The sequence below is a fragment of the Polyodon spathula genome, chromosome 16 (assembly GCF_017654505.1).
Source record: "Polyodon spathula isolate WHYD16114869_AA chromosome 16, ASM1765450v1, whole genome shotgun sequence".
Classification (NCBI taxonomy): Eukaryota; Metazoa; Chordata; class Actinopteri; order Acipenseriformes; family Polyodontidae; genus Polyodon; species Polyodon spathula.
This window is the reverse complement of record NC_054549.1, coordinates 36528466-36553980: the sequence shown is the minus strand read 5'-3', so window position 1 is coordinate 36553980 and position 25515 is coordinate 36528466. Positions and strand designations below refer to the sequence as shown.

Genomic DNA, 25515 nt, shown 5'->3' with positions numbered 1-25515 from the left:
AATTTGGACACACCACAAACAAAGTTTGCATTGCGCGTGCTGGGAATACATGCATGTCTTACACATGTAGGGCTGTGAGTTGGAATGAACCTGGAAACTAATTAAAATAAATGCATTTTCCAGCCAATGTATTGTCCTTGCCTCTTGCGATGCTGGACTACATCTACAAGTGGAATTTGCTGGACCTGTGCCCTAACCTCAGTATTACTGACTTGTGTCTACAAACGCCGCCACTGGAACTAGGCAATGCAATACAAAATAATTACAGTGCTTGGTTTTGCAGCATATACCATTTCTTTGCATGGCCCAGTGAACTGTGCCTTTTATACTGTATATCAGCAATTGCTTTTGCTCACAAGGTGTTAGAATGAGGGTGAAAGTTATGGTAGACATATATCAGATACACTGTTCGAGTGAGTTACTGTAGCATGCTTTCCAGCTCTATATCAGAGACAATGTTAGAACATTTATTAGAGCTGTTTTCTTTTGGGGAAGAAAATGTTTGTAATTTGATTAAATATTGTTCTGCTACAAAAAACAATTAACCTGAGGATGTTGTGCACTCCAGCTGTAATGAGCAGGTTTGTTAAATACAAATTGTGTCATAGCGCGTTGTTACATGGACCAAACTAAAACAGTACCAATTCATGGAAAAATTATATTACATCTTCAACTGATGCTGCAGCTGATGTGAAATAATGTTTTTTTTTTCTTTTTCTAATTGTTTTCCAGAAAAATGAGTGGCTTTGCTTAAATTGCCAGACACAGAGACTGCTTTCAGGCAGCCTGGGAGATGCACCACTTCCTGTACCTCAACCATCTCCAAAACATCAAGCCATGGGCTCACCCCAACACCAGACGCCTCTTGGGACCAATCAGCAGTCACCACAGCAGAAGGGACCCAATCAACAGCTAGGGGCGGGGCAGGCCCAGCAGCAGAAACCTCCTACTACTCAAGGGAGTGCATCCTTCTCCCCAGCAAAGCATCATGGTGTCCCTGCGCAGGACCAGCCTCCTGCCCAGGCAGTGCACGGTGTGGCCAGCGAGGCGCACAAACAGCAGCAGGCTCAGGAGGAGGACAGGATGCACCTAAAAGCAGGACAGGAGGCTGTGGCTCCAGCTGTCTCCAAAGAGACCACCAAACAAGTACCAAAAAATGGAGGGGAACCTGAACAAATCTCTGCAGTGCCCCTAGCAAAAGACAGCAAGAAAGCTGCAGAGTCTCATAAAGTCAGACACCACGAAGTGAGCTTTGTTCTTTTTTTATGTTTTACAAATAACCAACCCCTTACCATTGTGAAATAGTCTTCTGCCTAAAATAAATATATTCATACAATAACACTATGTAACACAATTTTTGTTCCTAGGTAGTAAGTGTTATTTCCTAATTGCTTATGCCTCAAACATATAGAAAATGGCTATTATTCCCCACAAACTTTGCTTTTGTGACCAGGACAGTGATATTTCAAAATATTACTATTTCCAATGGGAAAACGGGCAAATGTTTGTCTTTTTGTTCACATAAAGTCAGAAAAAAACAACATACGAATCCAAGTGAACATGTATTTATACTAAAGTAATACAAAAATGACTACGAAAGATTTAGAAGCGAGTAGTTTTTCTAGGTTTCCGATTATACTGTAAATTGGAAATAGTGATATTTTGAAATATCACTGTCCTGGTCACAAAAGCAAAGTTTGTGGGGAATAATAGCCATTTTCTATACTTTTGAGGCATAAGCAATTAGGAAATAACACTTACTACCCAGGAACAAAAAAAAAAAAAAAATTGTTACACAGTGTAATATAATCAGTTTCTGATTTGAGCTATTCGGACTTGTAGAAAAAACTTAATTTTCTTTTTTTTTTTTTTTTTTTTTTCAAACATACAGCATGATTGTTTTTTGGTTTTTTTTTACACCTTCTCCCCCATGAATGTGATTGGGCCTCAATTAGCTGTATCCAGTTGTCCTTTGAAAACAGGATCCAGTTCAATAAGTCAGCTGGGAACATCGGAGAACTCCAGGGGATGTAGTGTGTATACTCTTCTATGGGTTCTGTTGATTCCTATCAGATCTGACATTAGGTCGCCAAAAGAAAAATCTTCGGGGCAGCAGTAATCTACGATTGGGTGAAACAGTGGCCTTAAGTTCTGTTTTTCAGTTTAGTTGCAAGAATAAAATAGCCTGGGGTATTCATTGACTTGCTGTGAGACTTTCATTAAGGCTTTATCCCTTCCTCCTGTTGCCTCCTACTGTATGTGCTGCATGAACCCCTCGTAACATTTATATTGTGATTTTACTTTCCTCCTTCTGTTGTTCTCAGCTGTGCTGTGCCTTTTTCTTCTTTCTTCCAAGTCACAAAGCATGTATTCACAATTAAGTGTGTGGAGGAGAGGCATTCCATTCCATTTCATTCTATTTCATCAATCTCAATCTCCATCGGCTGGGTCGTTGATCTCCACTAGGGTGTCCACATTTATGAAGAACCCAACCCTGCTTCTTTACCTCCCTTCCTGCCCTCTAATTGCTCTACAAGTTGCATTTCTTTTCTGAGGTGACAGAATTTTGACTTCTTCCAAAATAATCTGCCGAATGTCCGATTGTTAAAGAGACCAGGGTCACTGTAAGCATAGAAACTGTGTCTTCAGGTGTGCTGTACATTACTTTGTTTGCAGAGTATATTTTATAGAGATGTGCAAAATCTTTTTTTATATTTTGGCTGAAATCAGTTCCCCTTTATGGTGTTTTTGTTTACCAGTGATACCTGGCATTTACTGCCTCCCAGTGACTGAGAACCGCCATTGAGCTGTAATTTACTGAGCTCTATTCATATATCAGAAATAATAATATCAATAATTCCAGTTCTATAGTGACACACCACGAGATTAAGTGACTTACACAATACGCAAGACTCATCTGTAGTAAGCTTTGTTGATAAACCCACACTCTGCTACCAAAGTTAATTTATTATTTTTTTATGATCAGGGCATATATCTAAATGTCAGCCTCTGGCTTTCTGATTATTTATTTGATTTATGTCAGCGCATCACAGGAGCAGCAGCTACTGAGACATATTTGCCAACATATTCATTCTGCTTGTTTGTATTAATTCCTCATGTTCTGGCAGCCAAATGTTAGGAATAACTGTAGTCGGCAAATAGATATACCGTTTATATTCATAACATTTTACTCCAGCCTTTTCAGTCAGACATCCTCCGGCATCTGAACTTCTTGTTGTGCTATGTCCTCACACTCCTGAAATAATTGTTTTATAGTGATCTTGTATACTAACAAAAGTAAAACACACCTCAATATCTTAAGCTGAGGGAACACAAAGCCACTTTTTAAGGAACAGTGGCTTGAAACCTGGTTCCAGGAGACCAGGAGACCTAGTTTGTGGCAAATTTGCCTTATCAAATCCTGCGTCCTGATCCTGCGTCCTGAGTCTCCTAGGTTTCAGAGGCCTGAAATCTAGTCTCCTGAAGCCAAGTTCCAAGACACAAAGTGGCTTTGTGTTTCCTCAGCTTTTGTGGGTACCAAGAAAGTGCAAGCAGCTGGATTATTGTAAACTTCTTGGAAAAGAGTCCTAGCTCACAACTGGCATCAGTTATTAGTAAAATTCTTTAGTCAATAACTCCTCATTGACTTACACATGGAATGTGTTGTTGTTCTTGGAGATTGAAAGGGTGAGGTGGGTACAGTTTATGTTACTTTAGCAGGACACTGTGTTGAAGTTAGGGTCTATCTCACCCTAAGCAGCAATGGAAAAGTGCCCAAAGGTGCTTTTTAAAGCTGGTGGAATGCATTACACTGTACAACAGGTTCCATATAATAATAAAGTGTACAAATCTGATAACACCATTGTAGTGACACTGCAGAGCTGCCTGATGTCCCTGTGCTGATGAATTACATCCCCCTGCTGATCCTTATTCTTATTACATCCCCCTGCTGATCAGGAAACTGCCTGCCGAAATGCTGCTGATAAGGCAAATGTATGGGATGATTAATGATCCCGAGTTGAGAGAAAAGAGCATCCTCAACTTCGATTAGCATTTTGATCAGATTTCTGTTAAGATAATGTAAATTGAATTATACATGATTTTAAGAAAATGATAAACTCCTAGCCAAGTAGCTGTGCACTAGAATTTGGTTACAGTATTTTTAAATCTGGTTATGTATTGTATACTTAGGGGTGTGCTGTTACTCATTGCTTGCACTCGGAATTGCTTTTTCTGCAGGTATTCGATAATTAAATTCATCAACTTATTGATTTCAAAACAAAAAAAGCTGAGTACCAATCAATGGCAAATAACTTTCTCATTGAGTGTTTTAAAATATGATTGTTTTCCTCTCTTCCTCTCTTCCGGTGCACTGACATATTTACTGCTTTTACTAAATTGTATATTAAACATGTTTTTGGATTCATTGTAGTAACCATTCAATTTTCCCCCCTCTAGGAGACTAAGACATCAAGTACCCAAGACTTATCACGCAGCCCTCAGAGCCAAAGTGATACAGGATACTCGTCCGATGGGATCTCCGGCTCTCAGAGTGAAATCACAGGGCTAATCCAAGAAGAGGAGATGATCCTGAACAAAAGGGGGATTGTTGAGCACAGCCCTCCCAGTCCGTCTGAACTCACCAAGCTGGAGAGCACCATGCGGCCACTGCTAGAGTCCAAGTCTATCTCTGGTCAGGAACAGGGAGGGAAGCAGCATCAACATCAAGACCCCAGGGAAGAGCAGAAGCAAAAGCAGAGGCCCCGCTCACTGTCCATCACCCCGGAGGCCTTTGATTCGGACGAGGAACTTGAGGACATCCTGGAAGAAGATGAGGACTCAGTGGAGTGGGAACAAAGGCGTGACCAGAGGGACAGTGTGATTGAGTCATCAGATGACTTCAGCAGCAAGCTACGCCATGACTATGTGGAGGACAGCAGTGAGAGTGGGTTCTCTCCACTCCCTGGCAGGCAGAGGAAGACAGAGCCAGAAATTACAGATGAGGAGTTCATGAGAAGGCAGATCATGGAGATGAGTGCCGAGGAGGACAACCTGGATGAGGATGAAGGCTATGGTTACCCTAAGCCAAAGAAGAGCCACAAGCACAGCACAGATTCAGGAAAAGAGTCAAAACGGCGCCTTCCTCACAACTCAAGCAGTCTGTATGAAGAAGAAGGAAAAGTTACTGGAGATTCCTACAAGGGCACTGCAGTAGAAGGAGAAGAAGACCTGATGGCTTCCCAAGGAGGTTTACGACGCTTCAAGACCATTGACCTGAAAAATACCAATAGCTATGGTCGAGAAATGGAGCTCAGCAATGAGAATGACCTCAGCCTGGACCGGGAGCCAGAGCTGGAAATGGAGAGTTTGACCGGATCTCCAGATGAGAGGTCCAGGGGGGAGTATTCATCAACTCTGCCCCCAACAACCCCCAGCTACACCTCCGGCACATCCCCAACATCAGTCTCCTCCATGGAAGAAGACAGCGATAGTAGCCCCAGCCGCAGGCAAAGGCTGGAAGAAGCCAAGCAGCAGCGGAAAGCAAGACACCGTTCCCATGGGCCACTGCTGCCCACTATTGAAGACTCCTCTGAGGAAGAGGAGCTGCGGGAAGAAGAAGAACTGCTGCGGGAGCAAGAGAAGATGCGAGAGGTGGAGCAGCAAAGGATCCGGAGCACTGCAAGGAAAACCAAGAGGGATAAAGAAGAATTACGTGCACAGAGACGCAGAGAGAGATCCAAGACTCCTCCAAGCAATCTCTCCCCTATTGAGGATGCCTCTCCAACTGAAGAGCTGAGACAGGCTGCTGAAATGGAAGAGCTGCACAGATCATCTTGCTCAGAGTATTCGCCTTCTATTGATTCAGAAGCAGAAGGGTTTGAGATGATTGCTTCCAAGCTGTACAAGTCTGGCAGTGAATACAACTTGCCAACCTTTATGTCACTCTACTCCCCAACTGAAAAGCCAACAACCACATCAGCCTCTTCTGCCAGCAAGCCTCTGAAAAGTGCAGATGAGGTCTATGAGGAAATGATGAGGAAGGCTGAGATGCTGCAAAAGCAACAGAAGCAGCAGACACAACAGCTCAAGCAAGGGCAAACATACAATAACACATACCAGCAGGAAGACTTTAGAAGCACAGGGCAGCAGGACAGTGATCAGTACCAATATGAGGCTAACTATGGCTATGGAAAAGACATAGTGTCTTCTCAAACTGCATTCCAAAACAACATAACCAAGGCTGAGGGCATTTATGAAGAGATCCTGCAGACATCGCAGAGCATCTCCAAAATGCAGTCTTCTTTGCAGCAACAAAAAATCTGTCAGATGACAGAAGGCAGTACCTACCAGGACAAACAATTGTTAGATACAGGGCCTGTCTTTACTAAATTGCTAGAACAAAACAGTGCCCCCCTTACTCCTGGGACAAGCCCCACCCAGCTTTCAGCACCTGTCTCATTTTCAGGGACATCAGGGAATGAACCAGGGGAAACTGGGACCAGGGGGATCCCTGATGTTCATGTGACACAGCATTTCATGAAGGAGGCACAGAAAGAAAGAGCGAAGAGCCAAGACTCTTCAATAGGAGCAACCTCCACTCCAGTGACAACTACAGCTTCTTATGTCGTTTATGGAAGGGAGTCAACAGCTACCACTCAGGTCATAACAGGTCAAACAGCAACTTTGACTAGCTACGGATGTCAGTCTGAACCAATTAGTACTGCTTCAGCCTCTGCAGGGTACAATCAGGGTTATAGTCAAAGAGACAGCATATCTGGGGACAAAAGGGTTCAGGAGAACAGGGGGGTCCAGGTCCGAGACAGCTATGAGGCTGGGAGTGTAAATCTTGCATCCAAAAACTACTACAACAGCTCCAGCCCCCCTATTTCTCCATCCTCCTCCCCCACACAGAGCCCCACCCACTCACCCTCCAGTGCTACCTCCCCAGTTATGGCACAGGGCACCCAGACTCCACACCGGGCCAGCTCACCACGTCTTTTTAGGCAACAATCCTCGCAAGGCTCACCTTTTATGGTTATCACTCTGGGGTCCGATTCGACCAGTCCAGGCAAACCTTTGACTGTCAACTCTTCCACCTCTCCTGTGTCTTCGCCAACTAGACTGAGTCGTCAACAGACTCTTCATGGTTATGACCAATCTGCAAGTCCTCCATCATCGCCTCAGCACCAACAGCAACAACAATCACCACAGCACCCCTTATACAAGTCACAGGCTGATAGAGTGTCATCAACCACTGCAGGTACCTATAGCCGTGGTTCTTTGTCCATGGAGAATATCTCCTTGTGCAGAATCTCCACTGTTCCTGGGACTTCCAGAGTAGAGCAAGGCCCAAGGCTACCCAACGGGAGTGTGGTGGATTTACGTATTGCCAGCAAGTCATACCCAGTTATCATGACAGATAAGGGCATGGACCTAACTTCCGTTGCAACAGAGAGCCGCAGGTTCTCTCTGGGATCTGAGGAAAGCCTTAACCGCCATTCTACAACAGTGCAACCACTCATCATGAACCTAAATGCCCAGGAACAGCCCCATGTGGCAATATCAACGCCAACCACAGTTAGCATCACAGTGGCAGCTTCCATGTTCACCTCCCAGCCAAAGCAACGTATGGTTTACGGAGACCCCTTCCAGAACCGGGTAGACATTGGACAAGGATCAAGGTCTGCAGTGTGCCTGACACAGGCCAAACAGCCTGCCATTAATGCCCAGGACTCTATCCCAAAGATAGATGCCAAACTGGAAGACCTCGGCATTCAGCAGCAAAAACTTCAGCAACAGCAGCAGCATTTGCAACAGCAGCAACAACATCTGCAACAACAGCTCCAGCACCATCAACAACAGCAGCAGCATCTGCAACAGCAGCAAGCAATGTTTTCCAGGTATAACCTGGCCAACCAGGTTCAACCCTTGGTCAAGAAAGACATGATGGTCAGCGAGACTAGTAGTGCCCAGACTGTAGTCAGTGTCAGTGCAATTCCCAGGGCAGCACCTCTGGCTGATCAAGAAGTACCAGCTGTTGCAATTGCTCCAGCTCCTCCTCTTGACCTTTACAGCAATGTTAATTTGGAATTAAAGACTAAAACGCCAGCTGTCAATCTTTTGGATGTGAAACCAAATGTTATGATGGTGCAAGTGGACAGTGCCTCCCAGGGTGCCACCGTCACTCAGCTTGTGAAACCAGATCAGCCCCCTGATGCCCTGGATCTTACAGGGATAAAGTCAGAGAACCAGGTAGCCTGCTGTGATGTGGTCTACAAATTCCCCTTTGGTGGCAGCTGCACAGGAGCCATTTCCCAGCCACCAGAGAAAACCTCTGTGCCAGCGGCTGAACTGCCACAGAGTAACCTCCCACCTTCTGCTCCTCAGTACTATGGAAATGGGAAACAAGAACCAAGCCAAGAGAGCTATCAGTACCGCGAACAACTGGAGTCTAGTCATGGCTTCATGGATAATCGAAAAATCTACCCTCTACCTTTCTCTGGGCGGCTGTCCATCTCTGACACCAACCTTTCTGAAGCTGGGCTAAATTATTATCAAACAAAAAATCATCCCACCTTCCATGGTCCTGGAGGTGATCTAGCTGTTGACCTTAGCACAATGAAACAGCCATACAGTGGCAGTTTCTCAGGTGGAGGGTACTTTGGCTTGGGAATGCAGTATGGCTCCTATACAGACCTGCGGCACCAGGGTGACGTGATGAGTCAACCCTTGCCAATGCGGCGGTACAACTCTATGTCGAACATCAACACAGATTATGGTTACTCCCCACGGGAACTTTCCAACTTCCAAGAGTCCAGCCTGGCCCAATACAGTGCCACCACTGCAAGGGAGATCAGTAGGATGTGTGCAGCTCTGAACTCAATGGACCAGTTTGCTGGAAGGTATGCCAATAACCCTGATCTACTGCAATATGCATCCACAGGAGCTGAAGGGGCTGCTGCAAGACTCAATTTGTTATCTGGTCAGCAGGACCTATCAGCCATTAAAGCCAACCTGATGTACGGCCCCAACTTTTCCGATAGTCGCCAGGTTGCACATGGTCAAGCCTTTGGTAACTTTCCGCAATACAATGTATCGAGCGCTAGGCTAGCTGGCATAAGGCAGATGTACCCTTCAGGTGTCAGAGCTGCTGATGGCATGATCTACTCTACCATAAACACCCCCATTGCCTCCACCCTGCCCATAACTACCCAGCCTGCTTCTGTCCTGCGGCCTATGATTAGGGGCCTCTACAGGCCCTACCCTCCAGGAAACATGACGGCTGTGCCATTGGTCAGCATATCTGGCTTGCCCCTGGTTACTCCAAGGATGCCTCTGTCCTCCCAGGGACCTTACCGTTACCCTCCTCCCAACCGATTTAATACAGCCCCAGTGACTGCCACCACCACTACCAATACCACAGTCTTGGAAACGCCTGTCTACCTGGGGAGGCCCTCAGGAATGCCAGCAGCACCCAATACCATCAATATGGGGATGACGAACATGCAGGCTGGTAGAGCCCCTACAACAGCAATGATGGTGGGACAGGCAGTTGCAGCACCCACCAACCAACAACAGTTGCAGATGCAGCACGAGCAACAGACCCAGCCACAGCATCCTTATCAAACCTACCCTCAAACACAGGTTCAATCACAGCCTCAGTCACACCCTCAAACACACCCTCAAATGCACCCTCAAGCACAGCCTCAAACAAACCCTCAAACACAACCTCAAACACACCCTCAGATGCACCCTCAAGCATACCCACAAATGCACCCTCAAGCACAGCCTCAAACAGACCCTCAAACACACCCTCAAACACACCCACAAATGCACCCTCAAGCACACCCTCAAGCACACCCACAAATGCACCCTCAAGCACACCCTCAAACACACCCTCAAATGCACCCTCAAATGTACCCTCAAACGCAACATCAATCACACCCTGAAACACACCCTCAAATGCACCCTCAAGAACAGCCTCAATCACACCCTCAAACGCAACATCAATCACACCCTGAAACACACCCTCAAATGCACCCTGAAGAACAGCCTCAATCACACCCTCAAATGCACCCTCAAGTGCAACCTCAACCACAGCATCAACCACACCCTCAAACACAACCTCAAATGCACCCTCAAATGTACTCTCAAACACAACCTCAAACACACTCTCAAATGCACATTCCAAGTCAACCTCAAACACAGCCGCAAATACATTCTCAAGAACAGCCTCAAGCACAGCCTCAAGTACAGTCTCAGTCACAGCCTCAAACCCAACCTCAATCACAGCCTCAGACTCAACCCCAGCCTCAGGCAGCTCCAGAAGCCACTTCAAGCAGCAGTGGCAAAAATGCAGAGAAAGACAAGGAGGAGGAAAGGCTGCGTTGGCAGCAGGAGCAGCTGCTGCAGTTTGAGAGGGAGCGGGTGGAGCTGGAGAAGCTGCGGCAGATGCGCCTGCAAGAGGAGCTGGAGCGGGACCGTGTGGAGCTGCAGAGGCACAGGGAGAAGGAGCAAATGCTGGTGCAGCGTGAGATTCAGGAGCTGCAGACTATCAAACAGCAGGTGTTACAGCAACAACATGTCGAGAGGGAGACCCAGCTTGTGATGCAGAGGGAACAGCTGGCCCAGCAGAAGATGCAGCTAGACCAACTACAGAACTTGCAGCAGCAGCTCCAGCAACAACTGGAAGAGCAGAAAAGACAGAAGATAGCAGCAGCGGCGGCAGTGGCAGCGGCGGCAGCAGTAGCGACAGCAGCAGCAGCGACTCCTGGGACAGGAGGACAAGTAGGAGTAGCAGGGGGAGCAGTGATAGGAGGAGAAGTGCCACCTGATCTACAGAGGACCATGGGCCAGAACGGGCCATACTGGCAGCCCTATGTGGAAGGTGGGGTAATTCAAGGAGTAATTCCTCCTAGGCCTCTGCCCAGTTCTGCTTCAGAAATGTCCTTGAGGAATGAGGAGCATGTGGAGACACAAGGCATGAAGAAGCACAACTCTGTGCCTCGTCTAAGGGATGGAATGGAAATTGAGGAGGCTCAGCACTCGGTGAAGAGGATCGCAGACAGCAGTGCACAGACTGATGATGAGGATGGGGAGAAGTATAATATGTCGAGACGGAGGCGAGCCCATCGCAGTGTGGACTGTAGTGTGCAAACGGATGACGAGGACAACGAGGAGTGGGAGCAGCCTGTCCGACGGAGGCGCTCACGATTTTCCAAGCACTCTGATTCTGGCTCAGAGGGCAAATCTGAGTCTTCGAAGGGCACCTCCAGCATTGCAATCCAGACGATCAGCGATAGCTCATGTCAGACTGATCCTGACCAACTAGGGAGAGTGTCACCGGCCATCCACATAACAACGCCTGACCCCAAGGTTGAAATTATCCGTTATATCTCTGGCCCAGAGAGAACCCAAAAGGGAGAAAGCTTGGCCTGCCAGACAGAACCAGAGGCCCAGTCTCAAGGGGTGGTGATCCCGCAGCTTACAGTCCCCACCACCGTCACCCCCTACTCCAACAACATCCAGCTAGTGACTTCTGGACCACTGGATCCTCATTCCTCCCGGCTCCAAGGGTTGGCCAAGTTTGAAAAGAAGAAGCCCGACCCATTGGAGATCAGCTACCAGTCCAACCACCTTCACAATGAGTCCCTCTCCCACCTGGTCCGCCAACCCCCCAAGTCCCCACAGGTTCTCTACTCCCCTGTCTCCCCACTTTCACCCCACCGTCTCCTGGAGACCTCCTTCTCCTCCAGTGAGCGACTCAACAAGGCTCACGTCACCCCACAGAAGCACTTCACTGCCGAGTCTCCCCAATGCCAGCAGACCCTGCCCCGGCCAATAAAAACCATGCAAAGGTCCATGTCCGACCCAAAGCCTATCAGCCCCACCTCTGAAGACCCTGCCAAGGCCAGGTTCTCCATGTACCAGCAGCAGTCTCTTCAAAACAATCAGGTAAGTCAGAGTTCAGGACATGAGTAATCTGGCTTTAATAATATATTAACACGGTGAACAGGACCAGGAACCAGGCCAGTCCGAACCCAAAACAAAATCCAGCTTAGAAACATAAGTTCAGTAGAATGGTGTGATTTGTATTTACAGTATCTAGAAGTTGTATTCACACAAAAACACAAACAAATAAACAAAATCTTCTCAGTAGGTTAGAAAAGAGGGCAGTCTTCACCTGCTGGCCTTTTTCCCTAAGGTTACAAGGGACCCGGATTCTGGTCATGGTGGCTCCTTTGTTTGTATCTGCCTCCTGGTCACAGGTGGAATTGCAAACTCTGTTGTTCTGCAGGTACAAACACAATTACTTAGGCTGCAAAGTGCGGTTTCACTTAGGTCCTCTGGCTGTAGCAGTCCTTCTCCTATGCTTCCCAAACATCACTAACTCCCAAGCCATCACAGCCCCCTTATATACTTTCAATCTCTGCCTCACCAATCAGTGATACATCATAGAATCTCTATATTAGAGAAGGGAAGGTTGAACACATATATGTGGCTGACTATAGACACTGGTCTGTTCCATCCTGGCAAGGGAAGGAAGTTAATGGCTTTAGCACCTCTGTCTGTTGGGACTTCACAACTACATGTCCCTACCCTGTCACAAATATATTTGTAACTATGCAGGCATTTGCCTCCAAAACCCTTTCTGGGAATGAAAGGCCCCACTAGTAATTAAATCTTTCAATCCAGAAGGAGTTTTTCCTTGTATTGTAAAGTTTGAGTTGAGAGTTTGTTATAGTGTAATGGCAAGAGATGAGAGGTGATGTTTTTTTCTTGTCTTGAAGAATGCATATTAATGTGTTTGACAAAGCAATTTTGACTTTCTGGTGACACTCTCATCAAGTGTCAGGGGAGGCGAGATATCTTGACTGTTCTAGGCAGTAGTGAAATCCTACACTGGCTTACTCCAGGACAGCCTTGCCTATGCTGTACAAGAGTAGATGAAGGTCAAGATGCTGATTAGAATAAGGAAATGAAACACAAGCTTTATACATTGAAGAAGCTGAATTACTGAGACATATATCATCGCTTCCATTACTGGCAAAGAAACCAACATTGTTTAGATTTGTATGTACAAAGCTTACAGTATCATTAACAGGACACCACTTAATACTGGTACCTGCAGCAATGCGGTTTGTCACAGTTTGGTGCCTTCCCCAGAGGTGACTCGTTAAGTACAGATAACTAGTAGACTTGGGGAAATCCATCACACATTTAAAAACAAAAGAATAAATTGAGGAATATTTTCAATTTATTTTAAGGCACTTAGTATAGTACTGTTATATAACATGTAATATAATTTAGGAAACCCGCAGTACAAATATATGCATTCTTCAACCTTCAAAGCCCATCCCCCTGTTACAGTGACATTTGCAGAGTCTAAAATGTGCCACTTTCTCTTTTTTACAGTGTTTTCAGTGCTTTCTCATAACAATACATTAATTAACTAGCATTTACAAGCAAGATGTGTCTCAGTAAACGTGCGTTCAATTATGCCTATTGCTTTGCAGCAATTTAAGATATACAGTAGTTTGTTGCCAATCCCTACACAGTATAGTTCAGGTACAAAAGACAATTCAAACTAGGCAGTTACTGTAAGATATACTCAAAGGTTATTTAAAGGTGAGGCTCCCTACAGGAAAGCAAGAGAAATCTTGGCACTTTAGTTCTGATACTATTTTAACAATATCTAGGGGGATATTGTAAAAAGTGTTATTATCTGAACAATTAGGATGTGCTTGGGGAAGCTTTGCTAAAAAAAAAAGGGGGAAAAAAAACTTTAATCAGGAGCTGTCAGTGAGATAGTGTAGAAAACAGTTATCGAGGAGAATAGACTTTATTTCTGCTTATTGGATTCCCTGTGGATTTTGTGTTGTGGAATAGAGCTTTTGATTTTGATCTGCGGAATGCTGTCCTGAATTTATCACCCAAAACTGTTAAACCCTTGATAGTGTTAAATTTTGAAAAACTAAAAGAAACCTAATAAGTTCAGTCTCAAACAATTCCTACAATGGCTTGAATTTAGCCTGCTACAATGGGGTCTATTCTGAAAACACAGAATTGCTATTTCTCTGCCTCAATTCAGGCCAATAAAGAATTTTATTGGAACCTTACAAGACTACCTAAAAAGTAAGGTTTTCAAACAGACCTATACAGTGAATTGAGGTGCACAACAGTTAAGATTTATAAAAGCCCTTTACAGAGCAATCCCTGAATTTTACTTCACTTGACTTTTTGACTGCCAAGATATAGCAAGGATCAGGCCAGCACTCTGGGCTTCAGTTACAGTAATCTTGTAGACAGAGGTAAAGTACATGCTATACTGTAGGAAAAACAAGGTGATATAAAGTTGGCACAGCAGAACAGCACAGAATGGAATCCTTTGCTGTTGATGAGGGTAGCCAGCAGGTACCCAGCATGTTTATTTCTATATCGGGTAAATCCTTAAAAGTGACCTAAATCTTCAGGACCTGTGTTGTGTACTACCTGCTGTCCCACCTTATGTTGGGTTGCTATTTGTCCCAGGTTTTCAGCCTGCATTGCTACATTGAATACACAGACATGCAGGATTTTCAACTGAAGCGCCCGGTAACCCACACCAGCATGTTATTGTTACCATTTACAGAAATGTAAGAAAATGCATTAGTCAAAATTCTGGTAATTCAAGAATATTTCAAGATCAAGAAGGACAATATCATGAACTAGGACTGCAGTTTATTTTTGGATCTTAAAATTCAGACTGCACAGTTAATGGCTGGATTCTGGTTCTGCTCCTCTTCATCAGTTCACAGTACAGTACTTAACTATTGTAAGTAAAGATTTGAATAATTACATTGTGGTAGAACTAAATCTCTTTGTCGATATCAGAATTCATTTATTATTGATTTTCTTTTCTTACTACTGCACTCAGGAATTATATCAAACATTTTTGGAATACATTTTTTTATTGGTTTCTATTTATACTGGGCATATGATCCTGGACTTTAATGAGTTTTAATTGTGTGCATTCTATTAAAATTTCAAGACTTTGATGATTGCTTCTTACAAGGGTAAGTTAAAAGAAGTAATTACATTTTATTAGTTTAATTAAAATATAATAGGAATCCACACAGAAATAGATAGAAACTCATTACATCAGTGACATGTGTTAACAGTAAAACAAAAGATTAAATTGCTTTTCACCTGAATTAGGCTGTTGTTTTTCTACAATGTGCACTATATATATATATAGTAAAGTATAAGTATAAGTAAAAGTATAAGTTGTGTAGCATTATAATATAATGATGTTCAAGAAAACAAAAATAAAAATGTCTATAATTGGAGGAGCAGCTCAAACTGCTGGTACAGTTAAATTAGTGTAGAAAAAAAAGAAACTTTAAAAATCCCATTTGGGAATGAAGAGTAAATAACATTTTGAAATGTTATACCTTCTGGTTTTAACAGGGTAACACAATGTAGAGCAATGCAGTGTTGCAGTGTGTATAAAGAAGTTGTTTTATTGTACGGTTTTTATTCTGTTTGTTCTGTTTGATCATCTCCTATGCCATCAATCCATCCTCTCTCTCTCTCTCTCCTGCTTTGTAACTGTTGGCCTTGCAGCAGAGCTCCCTGATCAGGAAGGTGAAGAGGACTTTGCCCAGCCCACCTCCAGAGGAAGCTCACCTCCCCATCGCCACCCCACAGCTTCCCCAGATGTATATGCCTACCCTACCCCAAAAGGTGGGGCCCAGGCCGTTCCAGGCCACCAAAGCCAGTCTGCTGAAAGACATCACCCATGAGCTGAAGGTGGTGGAGCAGGAGTCCACCAAGCTGCGCAAGCAGCAGGCCGAGCTGGAGGAAGAGGAGAAGGAGATTGATGCCAAGCTGCGGTACCTCGAGCTGGGAATCACCCAGAGGAAGGACACCCTGCTGAAGGAGAGGGAACGGAGGGAGCTGGCCTACATTAGGTGCATGGGAGACACTCATGACTACATGTCAGACAGCGAGCTCAGCAACATTCGAATCGCCACCACGTATGAAGGAAATGGGCTTTTGACCAGGCCCAGCACGGCTCCCATGAATCAGTTCTCTGAGTTCTCCACCGCCCAGTACCCTACCACTTCCTCCTTCATCACCTACCAGTACCAGCCAACCCAAACAGTCCCACTGGGCACAACCACTTACCAGCAATCTGGGTTTCAGCCTCCTCAATACCAAACACCCACTAACACCCAACAGCAAATGCCACAGCAAATTCCACAGCAAATGCTACAGCAACAGCCACAGCCACAGCCACAGCCACAGCCACAGCCACAGCCACAGCAACAGCCACAACAACAGCCACAGCAACAGAACACCTTCCAGACCCATCAGCAAGCTCCAGCTTACAACACACAGAGCACTTTTCAGCCACCTATCTTTGCCCAGAACCAGCCCTATCAGTCTGATCTCGGAGTGCAGAACCATCCAGGCTTTCAGCCCCCTGTGTCCTACCAAGCGCAGACCACATACCCAAGCCAGACATCCTACCAGCCTGGCCAAAATGTACCTTTCCAACCGCAGGCTGAGATCCCTAGTGTTCACCAGAAGCCACGGCAGACCTCCCTGGCCGACCTTGAGCAGAAAATGCCCACCAACTACGAGGTCATCAGCAACTCCACTGTGGTTGTGACCTCCGCTGTCCCTGAAGTCACCTATACCTCCACCACTGTGGCTAATAACTATGGTCAGTACAAGCCTCCTGAGACCACGCTGGCAGACCGGATGAACGTTGTTGAATGCCCCACGTCTGTCTACTCTTCTGAATCAGTCTACACCAACCTGGAGCAGAACATTCCCCGCAATTATGTCATGATCGACGACATCAGCGAGCTGACCAAACAGAACTCTGGCACATCTTCAGAGATGGACAAGCCCGATACACAGACCCACTCTTCCAACGGGCACTACGGGAAGGACCGGTATGAGCTGAGTGAGAATGGGAACTCCACAAGAGGCAGCTCCTACTCTAGAGCAGAGGAGGAATCTGAGGAAGATATGTACGACCACCATGGCAGGGGTAAGAACAGCAGCAACTACAATCAGAGAAGTGGTGACAGTCATGGCAGAATGGGCAGCAACAGCAGTAGCGTGGGTGGGGGATCCTCCTATTATTATGACGACTACAAGCACTCCTCATCACGCGACAAGCATGGATCCAGCATGGGCGTCCAGAAGCATTCCTCCAAGAATCTGGCCCCAGCAGTGGTATCCTCCAAACGCAGCAAACACAGGAAGCAGGGCATGGAACAGAAGATCTCCAAGTTCTCCCCCATTGAAGAAGCCAAGGATGTGGAGTCTGACATGGCCTCCTACACCATCACCCCATCCTCTGGTGGCAACTGCCATGTAATGTCCAGGGCAAAGAAGCTCCAAGATGAGATCACATATGGCTTGAAAAAGAACATCTATGATCAACAGAAGTATTACGGCACATCCAGCCGGGATGCCTACGAGGAAGACGATCGCATATACAGCAGCGGGAGGTCGAGGTCCACAGGCTACGGGATGGACAAGATCTCGTCAAGAGATTCGGGCAACCACAGGAGCAAGTCCTATGAGAGGGATGCCATGGAGCGATCCCAGAGGGGTAGTCAGAGCCGTGGACGGCCCTCCATGCGCTCCCAGAACTCTGAGGAGGAGAGCCCGCTCAGCCCTGTGGGGAAGCCCATGGGTGTCGGCCATGGTCCTGGAGGGTCAGAGCCACCTGATAGCCGAAATCAATACGGCTCCAGCCACTCCCTGCCTGACGTGCAGGATCACATCAAGGATATACCCAGAAGCCACACCTACAAGCCCGACGATGCTTACGTCATGGATGACCTGCATTGTGCTGTGTCTGACAGTGAAGGTAAAGACTGAAGGGGGTGAATGCCAAACCCCCACACACCTTAACTTCCCCCACCCAAAAAAAATGCATGCCAAGATTGCGTTGAAATAACCACCTGCTCTGTCTGACTGATGTCGTGTTTGCAATGCCCAAGGCTGAACCAGCATGTGCCTTTTTACGTTGCATTATTATTATTTTTTTTTTGTATATTATCGCATGTGAGCTGCAGCTTCAGTTTTATATGTATAAATCGTCTCTATTTTTTAAAAAAATGTTCATTTCTGGTGTTGTGCCGTGTTCTGTCTTGTGGATTTTGAAACTGTTTTTGTCGTATTTTTGGTCCTTTTTGGTTTTGATGTCCATATTTGATTTGTTGTGCCCTGAAGAATTGCAGTGCGTGTTGTAAAGTTCGCCCCGTTTTATTTTCCTTGCATGGCTTCAGTCTGCTCGCCCTACTCACCGACGGATATGGAGATTGACTGTGATCTGTGTTTGGTTTCCAAAGCCTATCATTTGGGGCAGGAGGAGACGGACTGGTTTGAGAAACCACGGGAGTCCCGCTCTGAGAGGTCCCGGTACTATAGCAGTACTGGCGGTAGCAGTGGGCACTCTTCACAGAAGCGGGACCATATCAAGCACACATACCATGACTACGATGAGCCTCCTGATGAGGACCTGTGGCAGCAGGATGACTATGCCCAGCCTCGCCATTCCTCATCCACTTCCCGGGACAGCAGGCACCATGGGACCAACTCTGGGAGACACTCTTCCACCTCCCGCCATTCCTCCGAAGAGCCCAGGTCCTCTAGATCCTCCAAGCAGCATTCCAAGGATACTTCTATGCGCCACGAGTCCAGGCAGCAGCCAGGCTCTTCATCCTCCTCCAAGAGGAGCCAGCCTTCTGACCAGAGATCTTCACAGGGCTACCACTCTTCAGATTACTCACGCCAGCCCACCAGTCACCACCAAGGTTCTTCGGAAGGTCAGAGATTACAGAAGCAGCCACTGCAGTCCCAGCAGCCACTGCAGTCCCAACAGCCGCTGCAGTCCTCCCGGAAGCAGGACATGCAGTCTCAGCAACCGCCGTCTTCAAGGCAACAGCCGTCATCTCAGCAGCCGTCGTCACGGCAACAACAGCAGCCACCCCAGCAGCAGCCGGGAAGGCAGCCGACGCCTCAGCAGCAGCAGGGGCAACAAACGCAGCGCACCCAGCAGCAACAGGCACAGACGTCAGCGACACGGCAACCGCAGATGCAGCAACAGCCGGCGCCTGCACAGCAGCAGCCAGTACAAGCACAGCAGCAGCAGCCAAAGCCAGGCCAGGTTGCAGCCCGGGGTCCACAAGCAGGCCCTCCACAGACAACAGCGGTAAGCAGTGTTAGGTTACTTACAATAAATTCATTGTAAAATCACTAACAGTGAGAGTAATGTGGCACACACACACACATAACTGAATATTTTTACTACAAATTCTTCACTTATTTTCCTCTGTGTGCTTTGTGCATTACTGCACTATATTGTAAGCATTAAAAAAAAGAAAAAAACTGTAGTATGGCTCGCTTGTTTTGACACAACAAACATCCCTGTATACTGAAGACTGTTGCCGTTTATATGCAGGAATCCAGTATAGGAGAGTGGAGAGTGATGATCAGTGGAGTCTGTTTAAGAGTAGCTCCTAAACAGTACTATTGCAAGTCACTGCTCTCGTAATACTGCAGTAAGTTTTTGTAGTGTGAAATTATGTTTGCAAAAAAACAAGAAAAACATATAAGATGCAGCAGCACTAGAAGTAGATCTGTTTGGGCCAGTTTATGTGTGATGAATCTGCCCTCGACACCTAATTATTGTTTATTAATTTCTGATGAAGTTCACGGGCCCTGAATAAAATGTTAAAAAGTAAAAACAGAACAAACCAAAGAAATTGACTGCGTCAAGATTTTTAATAAAACAATCATCTCAGGAGCAGGAGCTACTCGGCAACACAGCATGAGAACCAGTAAACCCCCTTTTATCCAGTGCTTAATCTGTGCCAGGGCTTGCCGGGGCCCAGCCCGGGAACCTCTGGTAGCATGCAGAGTGATAGCCCTAGTTAGAAATCTCATAATGCTTTGTTTTTAAATTTTCAACACAGTTGTATAAAGTCTGCAAGTTGTTACGTGCGCTAAAGAGAGCCAGTCCGCTGCCACGGTTGTAGCCTACTTTAAATTACTTTACGGTTTCAGCTTGAGTGCCTTGAAGTAAAATGACATGGGCTGCAACTCTATTGTCATTTTTTAACACAAATAAGCTTACTTGATTTGAAGAACTTCTTACATTGCTTGGTTTGATTAAATGAGTAGTACACAATGAAATATGAAAGCTGAAAAAAAAATATTATAGCCTACTTCAATAGAAACATTAGCCTGCTATATTATATTAAACCAAAACAATAAAAAAATAGGATGATCTGGTTCTCTCTTGCCTTTTTCAATGAATATAATTTAATTAATACAGAATAAAAACATACTAAGATAACAAATATCTTGCCTAAGTTTAATTAATCGTTTTTGTAAACTACCGGCAGCTTCTGTTGCATACACATCACTGATAATAGTTCAGACCGTGGGTCAAACCAATGTTTGTGTTGGGCTGCGTATTTTTTTTAAATCAATGTCATCTTTCTGGAGCCCTCTAAACGCCTTTTAATTTGTTTGTTTTTTAAACCATGTAAATGCAAAACCATAACAAAACATGTATACAGGCTTTATTTATTTTTTAATTATTTGTCCTTTGGTTGCCTTTAATTCATTTCTCTGCACGTAGGCCTACTACTTTGCATATGATGTAGAATACATGATTGTAAACGTCTAACGCTAGTAGGTACAATACTCTTGCAAATAAACGTGTTATGATTTTGAATGTGCGGTTCTTGCTTGTGCCCTGGCAATTTTCTTTACAAATTAAGCACTGCTTTTATCCTCTCATAGCCACCAGGACTGGCACGTCCGACTCAGAAATCCCTGCAGTGCAATACTTCGTCTCAGAGCTTGTTAGTACTTCTATTCCTTACTTCTGCTCTTTGGCTTGGAATTTGTTTCCACCGGCACTGAAGACTGTTGTCTGAGATACCATATCTGCTTGATATAGCACCCTTACTCATATTAGTGCCCAGCTTTACTGGCAAAATTGTTAAATCAATACATTTCCTAAACTGTGAAACCTGGAATTAACTGAAAGTTCTCTTAAATGAACCTTTCAGTTCTTCCCTACTAGTTGTATTTTTGGATAACTGTTGTTGGCTTCTTTAACAATGCTCTACAACAGTCACTCACGCTGTCTCTGTGTTGGCAGGTGAAGACAGAATCGGCAGATGCTTCCAAACTGTCTGCTAAGCCGACACAACAGCCAGCTAAAGCACCCCTGCCAACGACCCCGGCAACTGGCATAGGTGAGTGAAACCCATTGAAAGAAACAGAGGTGTCATAGACTGATGTGCTGTCTTCCCAGATGTGAAGAACCTCATGCAAGAAGACACAGAGAGATTAACTGTTTCAGCACTAAGTGGTTGATTTGATCAACGTACTATACAGTACACCCAGCAGTGGCTTATCCAAGCCATTAGTTATTAATATTAGCATATTAGATTAGTTTATTGTCCTGCAGTTTCGAGTGGAGTTCCTGCAGTGCTGAAAGAATTTAACTTAGTGTAATGAACTTCTTCTCATGATTGTGTTATGCTATATAGAGGTCAGAATAACATTTGTTTCCAGAGTCTTCTATAATTCTATTGTGAACACTAAATTAAACAGACCATTGCTCGTAAGCTTGGGAGCTAATGTGTGAACAAACACGTATCTCTCCGGGTGTACAAGATCAGTTTATACTATTGATTGAGTGTCAGTGGAGTCATACCAATATTACATTTTCTTGCAGTTGGCTGCGCTCTGGAGATCGATTGAGATTAAAAGGGTCACAGGGAACTAAATTCTGGCCTTTTTCACATGCTCGCAAATAAATAAACATGTGTATGTAATACTCAGAATGTAGAAGGCTTTAATTTGATTCTGTTAGAAATGGAAAGAGGACTTTATTGATTTTATTGATCTACTATTGATCCAAATTACCTGAAAATATTGAAATTTTAACTGGTGAAAAAAAAAAAGATATCTGCTAGACACTGCAGGATATATACCAGTATAGGAGTAAAGACCTGGGTCAGTCTGGCCCATTGTATATAATTGTGAATTACCTGTAGTCGTTCTTATAATCTTAGATGTCAGACTTCTAAGTTTTTCAGTTGCTAAGGTCTGTATGAAATATGGGAAAAAAGCATTCCTTTTTCTACCTCCAACTGAAACTTTCTGTCTTTTACCTTTTAAAGAATTTCAAATAAAAAATGTACATCTCTGTAGCCGAGGTATGTTTTTATTTTGACCGGTGCTCGTAAATTGTTTCTTGTAATTTGATTAACTTGTTTGTATTGGTTGTGCTCATTTGAATTTGTTTGTGTGTTTTTTTTATTATTATTATATGCCACCTTCTTAACCAGGACGCCCTTGAAAAAAGGATTTTAAACTCCTGGTTAAATAAAATAAAATAAAGAGGGATAAGGAACAATAGGATCTGCCCCAGCCTGGCCCCGGATCCAATCAGCACTGTGTCTCTGTTTCCACACAGGTTCAAAAGCAGTCCCAAGACCTGGGGGAGTGGGGGGCGCTGCTGCTGCTGGACAGCCAGCGACAGACGAGAGTGTGCTCTCCAAAATCTTACCTGGGGGGGCCGCGGAGCAGGCCGGCAAACTCGGAGATGGTAAGCAATCCCCGTTACCAATACATTATTATTTCTGATTGCTTTTATTTTCTTTTTTTTTTTTTTTTTTTGTGAAGCAATGATCATTCTTAACACATATTTTGTATTACCTTCCTCCATACAGCTGTGTCTGCATTCGGAAAGAAATTTACTTCATTGTGGTGAGCAGCTAAGCAGTGGGTAAGTGTCTTTCATTACTGATAATCATTTATTTTACACTATACTGTACAGTAACCTCGGATTATTATTATTATTATTATTATTATTATTATTATTATTATTATTATTGTTAATCAGTCATTTAGCAGATGCTTTTATCCAAAGCAATTTACAGTGACCAGGGGGGAAACTATGCATCACAACTGTGGCTGCAAAGTCATTTACAAAAAGACCTCGGTTTTACACACAATCCAAAATACAATGAATCCCACGTTGTACAGAGGTTATTGTTTCAGCCAATTTGAGAGTTTCAACAGCACTTCCCTGATTCCCCATATCATGTTATTTGAGCTGGATGGGGTAGCCAAGTTATATTTGAAATACTGCATGTGAAGTGAATCATAGCACTATCCCTGAATAAAACAGTGTTGATCCGACAGTAATCTGTATGAGATAGCCCATTTAAACCCCCACCTGGATTTTAAAGCTGAAACTTCAACAGCCTTATCCATTTAGAAATGCATTAGAAAGACAAAACGCGATCTAGTAAATACTTTATTTCGTACAATGCAAGTGCATGTTTTTTTGGGGGGTTTTTTTGGTGCTGATTTCTTCGTTCTAGGATTTCTGGAGTGGATAAGGAGAAAGACTCCAGGCTTTGTATTGGAAAAACCTATGAACAACCCCCTTGTGTATTTCATATAAGAGAGAGAAACGTGGGACTCTGAGTGTGCAGTGAGTCTGATTACGCTTTTACTGTACTGTGTCATATTGTTTGCACAGATGCAAAGTCACGTGCTGTGCCACCTGATCAGCTGTGTAACTTGCGGGCCAATTGCAGTTAGCTGTTAGATAGCATGGTGTATATCGGATAGAGCCAAACATGTATATACATTTGAAACAGGCCCGATCCCACAGTACAGTATTACCCTGGAGTGCAACCAGGAAATCGTCATAAAGGAAACATTGATAGTGGCGGATCAGTCTACTTGTGATATATCCTTATACAGTACATTAAGTATAGATTGCTACAGCATTACAATAATGTGATCCTGCTATGAATTTACTAAAGCATGCATGTATTATACAGTTTACTAAAGCATGCATGTATTATACAGTACATTTGTTCTGTCTGGAATACAAGTATTATTATTATAATCTGTTTATTTAGCAGACGCCTGTATCCAAGGTGACTTGCAGAGACTCTTCTGATAGACTTTTCATTTATATCCAGCCAACAGTGGATTGGAATCAATGATGCCCAGACAGCACTGGAGATCCTGAACATGCACATCTGTTGAAGAAGAGACTTTTATTGTTTTATTGCTCAGGCAGGAGGTAAGGAAAGAAAAGAAAGGACTGTAATGTGCTGCTATGCAAGACAATAAAAATCTTAGTCATTTCTTTTTATTGTGTCCTTTGTGTGCTTTAAGGTCTGTGAACATTTTTTGCACTGCTACCCAAAATATACAAAAACCCCAACAAGACGCACGTCTCTGGCATTGCACGTTGTCTGGCCACATCATTGGCACCCCAACAAGAAGCATGTCCCTGGCATTGCATGCTGCCTGGCCACATCATTGAAACCCCAACAAGATGCTTGTCCCTAGCATTGCACGCTGCCTGGCCACATTATTGGGCCCTGTCTGCCTGATTGGATTTGGCATCACCCTGAATTAGAGAAGCCAAATAGTTTGGTCATGTGATGGAACGTGTGATCACTGCAGCACTACAAAGCAGTTTATTTACTTCGTATTTAATCTTGTCCTTGAGCTAAACAAAGCACACATACAGTGGACGTCACGTATTTCAGCCAGTCTCAATACGCCCCCTGTACTGGACTGTGACAGGACATCAGGCATCATCTAATTTCAGCCTCACCTTCGGCGTTTTATTACTCTCCCAGCTCTCCAACATATAGATTTCTGATACAATTCCCAGGTCACGTATCACAGCAGGAATAACAGAACTATCATTAAATGGAGCAGTGTCACCTATCTCCTCCCCGCTGGTGTCAGGAAGTAGCCTATCGATCCCCCTGCTCACCTATATGCTGCAGTGTGCACCAGAATAGCAGGGCTCGATACGCTGTGAAGGGCGTTGTCAGGGTATGAGTGAACAGACTTAGTTTTATCTCTGCATGGAAATTGAAGTTTAAACAGTGCTTGGTAAAGGCTGCCACGGTCTGCATAGGCTACATGTGCTTTGGGTTTATATAAGTGCACGTGGTTATTGCTTTGATTTCTTTTCTATTTTTTTTATCATTGCCTTTCTATTAAGATGGCACTCACTGACCCCCACCCACACACACACCACACAACCGCACCGTTTGGAAAGCTTTGCTTCAGGACTAAGGTTACACAGGGTCCCCTGATGTGGAGCCGAGTAAAACAAAAATGTTTCTGATAATACAGTGAGTTTTTAGTGTTTTTAATTGCTGCAGCCCTGTTAACCGGTACTCACTGTTTTGAACTCTCTCTACCTTTTTTTTTTATAATATCATAGTCTGTTTGTACTTCCATACTAATGGGTTATTTAGTGTATTTGCAAGAATGCCTGTGCTGGATTAAACCTTTTTATGAATTTTATTAACTAGAGCAAGGGATTTAAGCAATCACAGTTTAAAAGACACTACAGGATGTTTAATTATGCGATTATTGTGTGACAGCTGGACCTGTTTGGAAAACCATCATTATTAGGCATTTGCACACTGA

General features: G+C 44.5%; 1 protein-coding gene across 2 annotated transcripts in view; it reads left to right on the top strand.

Moving 5' to 3' along the window:
- The first annotated feature begins 738 nt into the window (after window positions 1-738).
- The window catches only part of LOC121328855 (protein bassoon-like), a 39854-nt gene continuing 15077 nt past the window's right edge, over window positions 739-25515 (top strand). Inside the window, exons 1-9 of one of the 2 annotated variants that reach the window (XM_041273979.1) lie at window positions 739-1245; window positions 4459-11955; window positions 15607-17875; window positions 18297-19222; window positions 21185-21281; window positions 22511-22642; window positions 22767-22822; window positions 23424-23536; window positions 23973-24139. In XM_041273979.1, coding sequence (XP_041129913.1) covers window positions 838-1245; window positions 4459-11955; window positions 15607-17875; window positions 18297-19222; window positions 21185-21281; window positions 22511-22642; window positions 22767-22807 — 11370 coding nt within the window. In that variant the 5' untranslated portion in view covers window positions 739-837 and the 3' untranslated portion in view covers window positions 22808-22822; window positions 23424-23536; window positions 23973-24139. The remainder of the gene's footprint in view (window positions 1246-4458; window positions 11956-15606; window positions 17876-18296; window positions 19223-21184; window positions 21282-22510; window positions 22643-22766; window positions 22823-23423; window positions 23537-23972; window positions 24140-25515) is intronic. The other variant, XM_041273980.1, reaches the window with a different exon arrangement.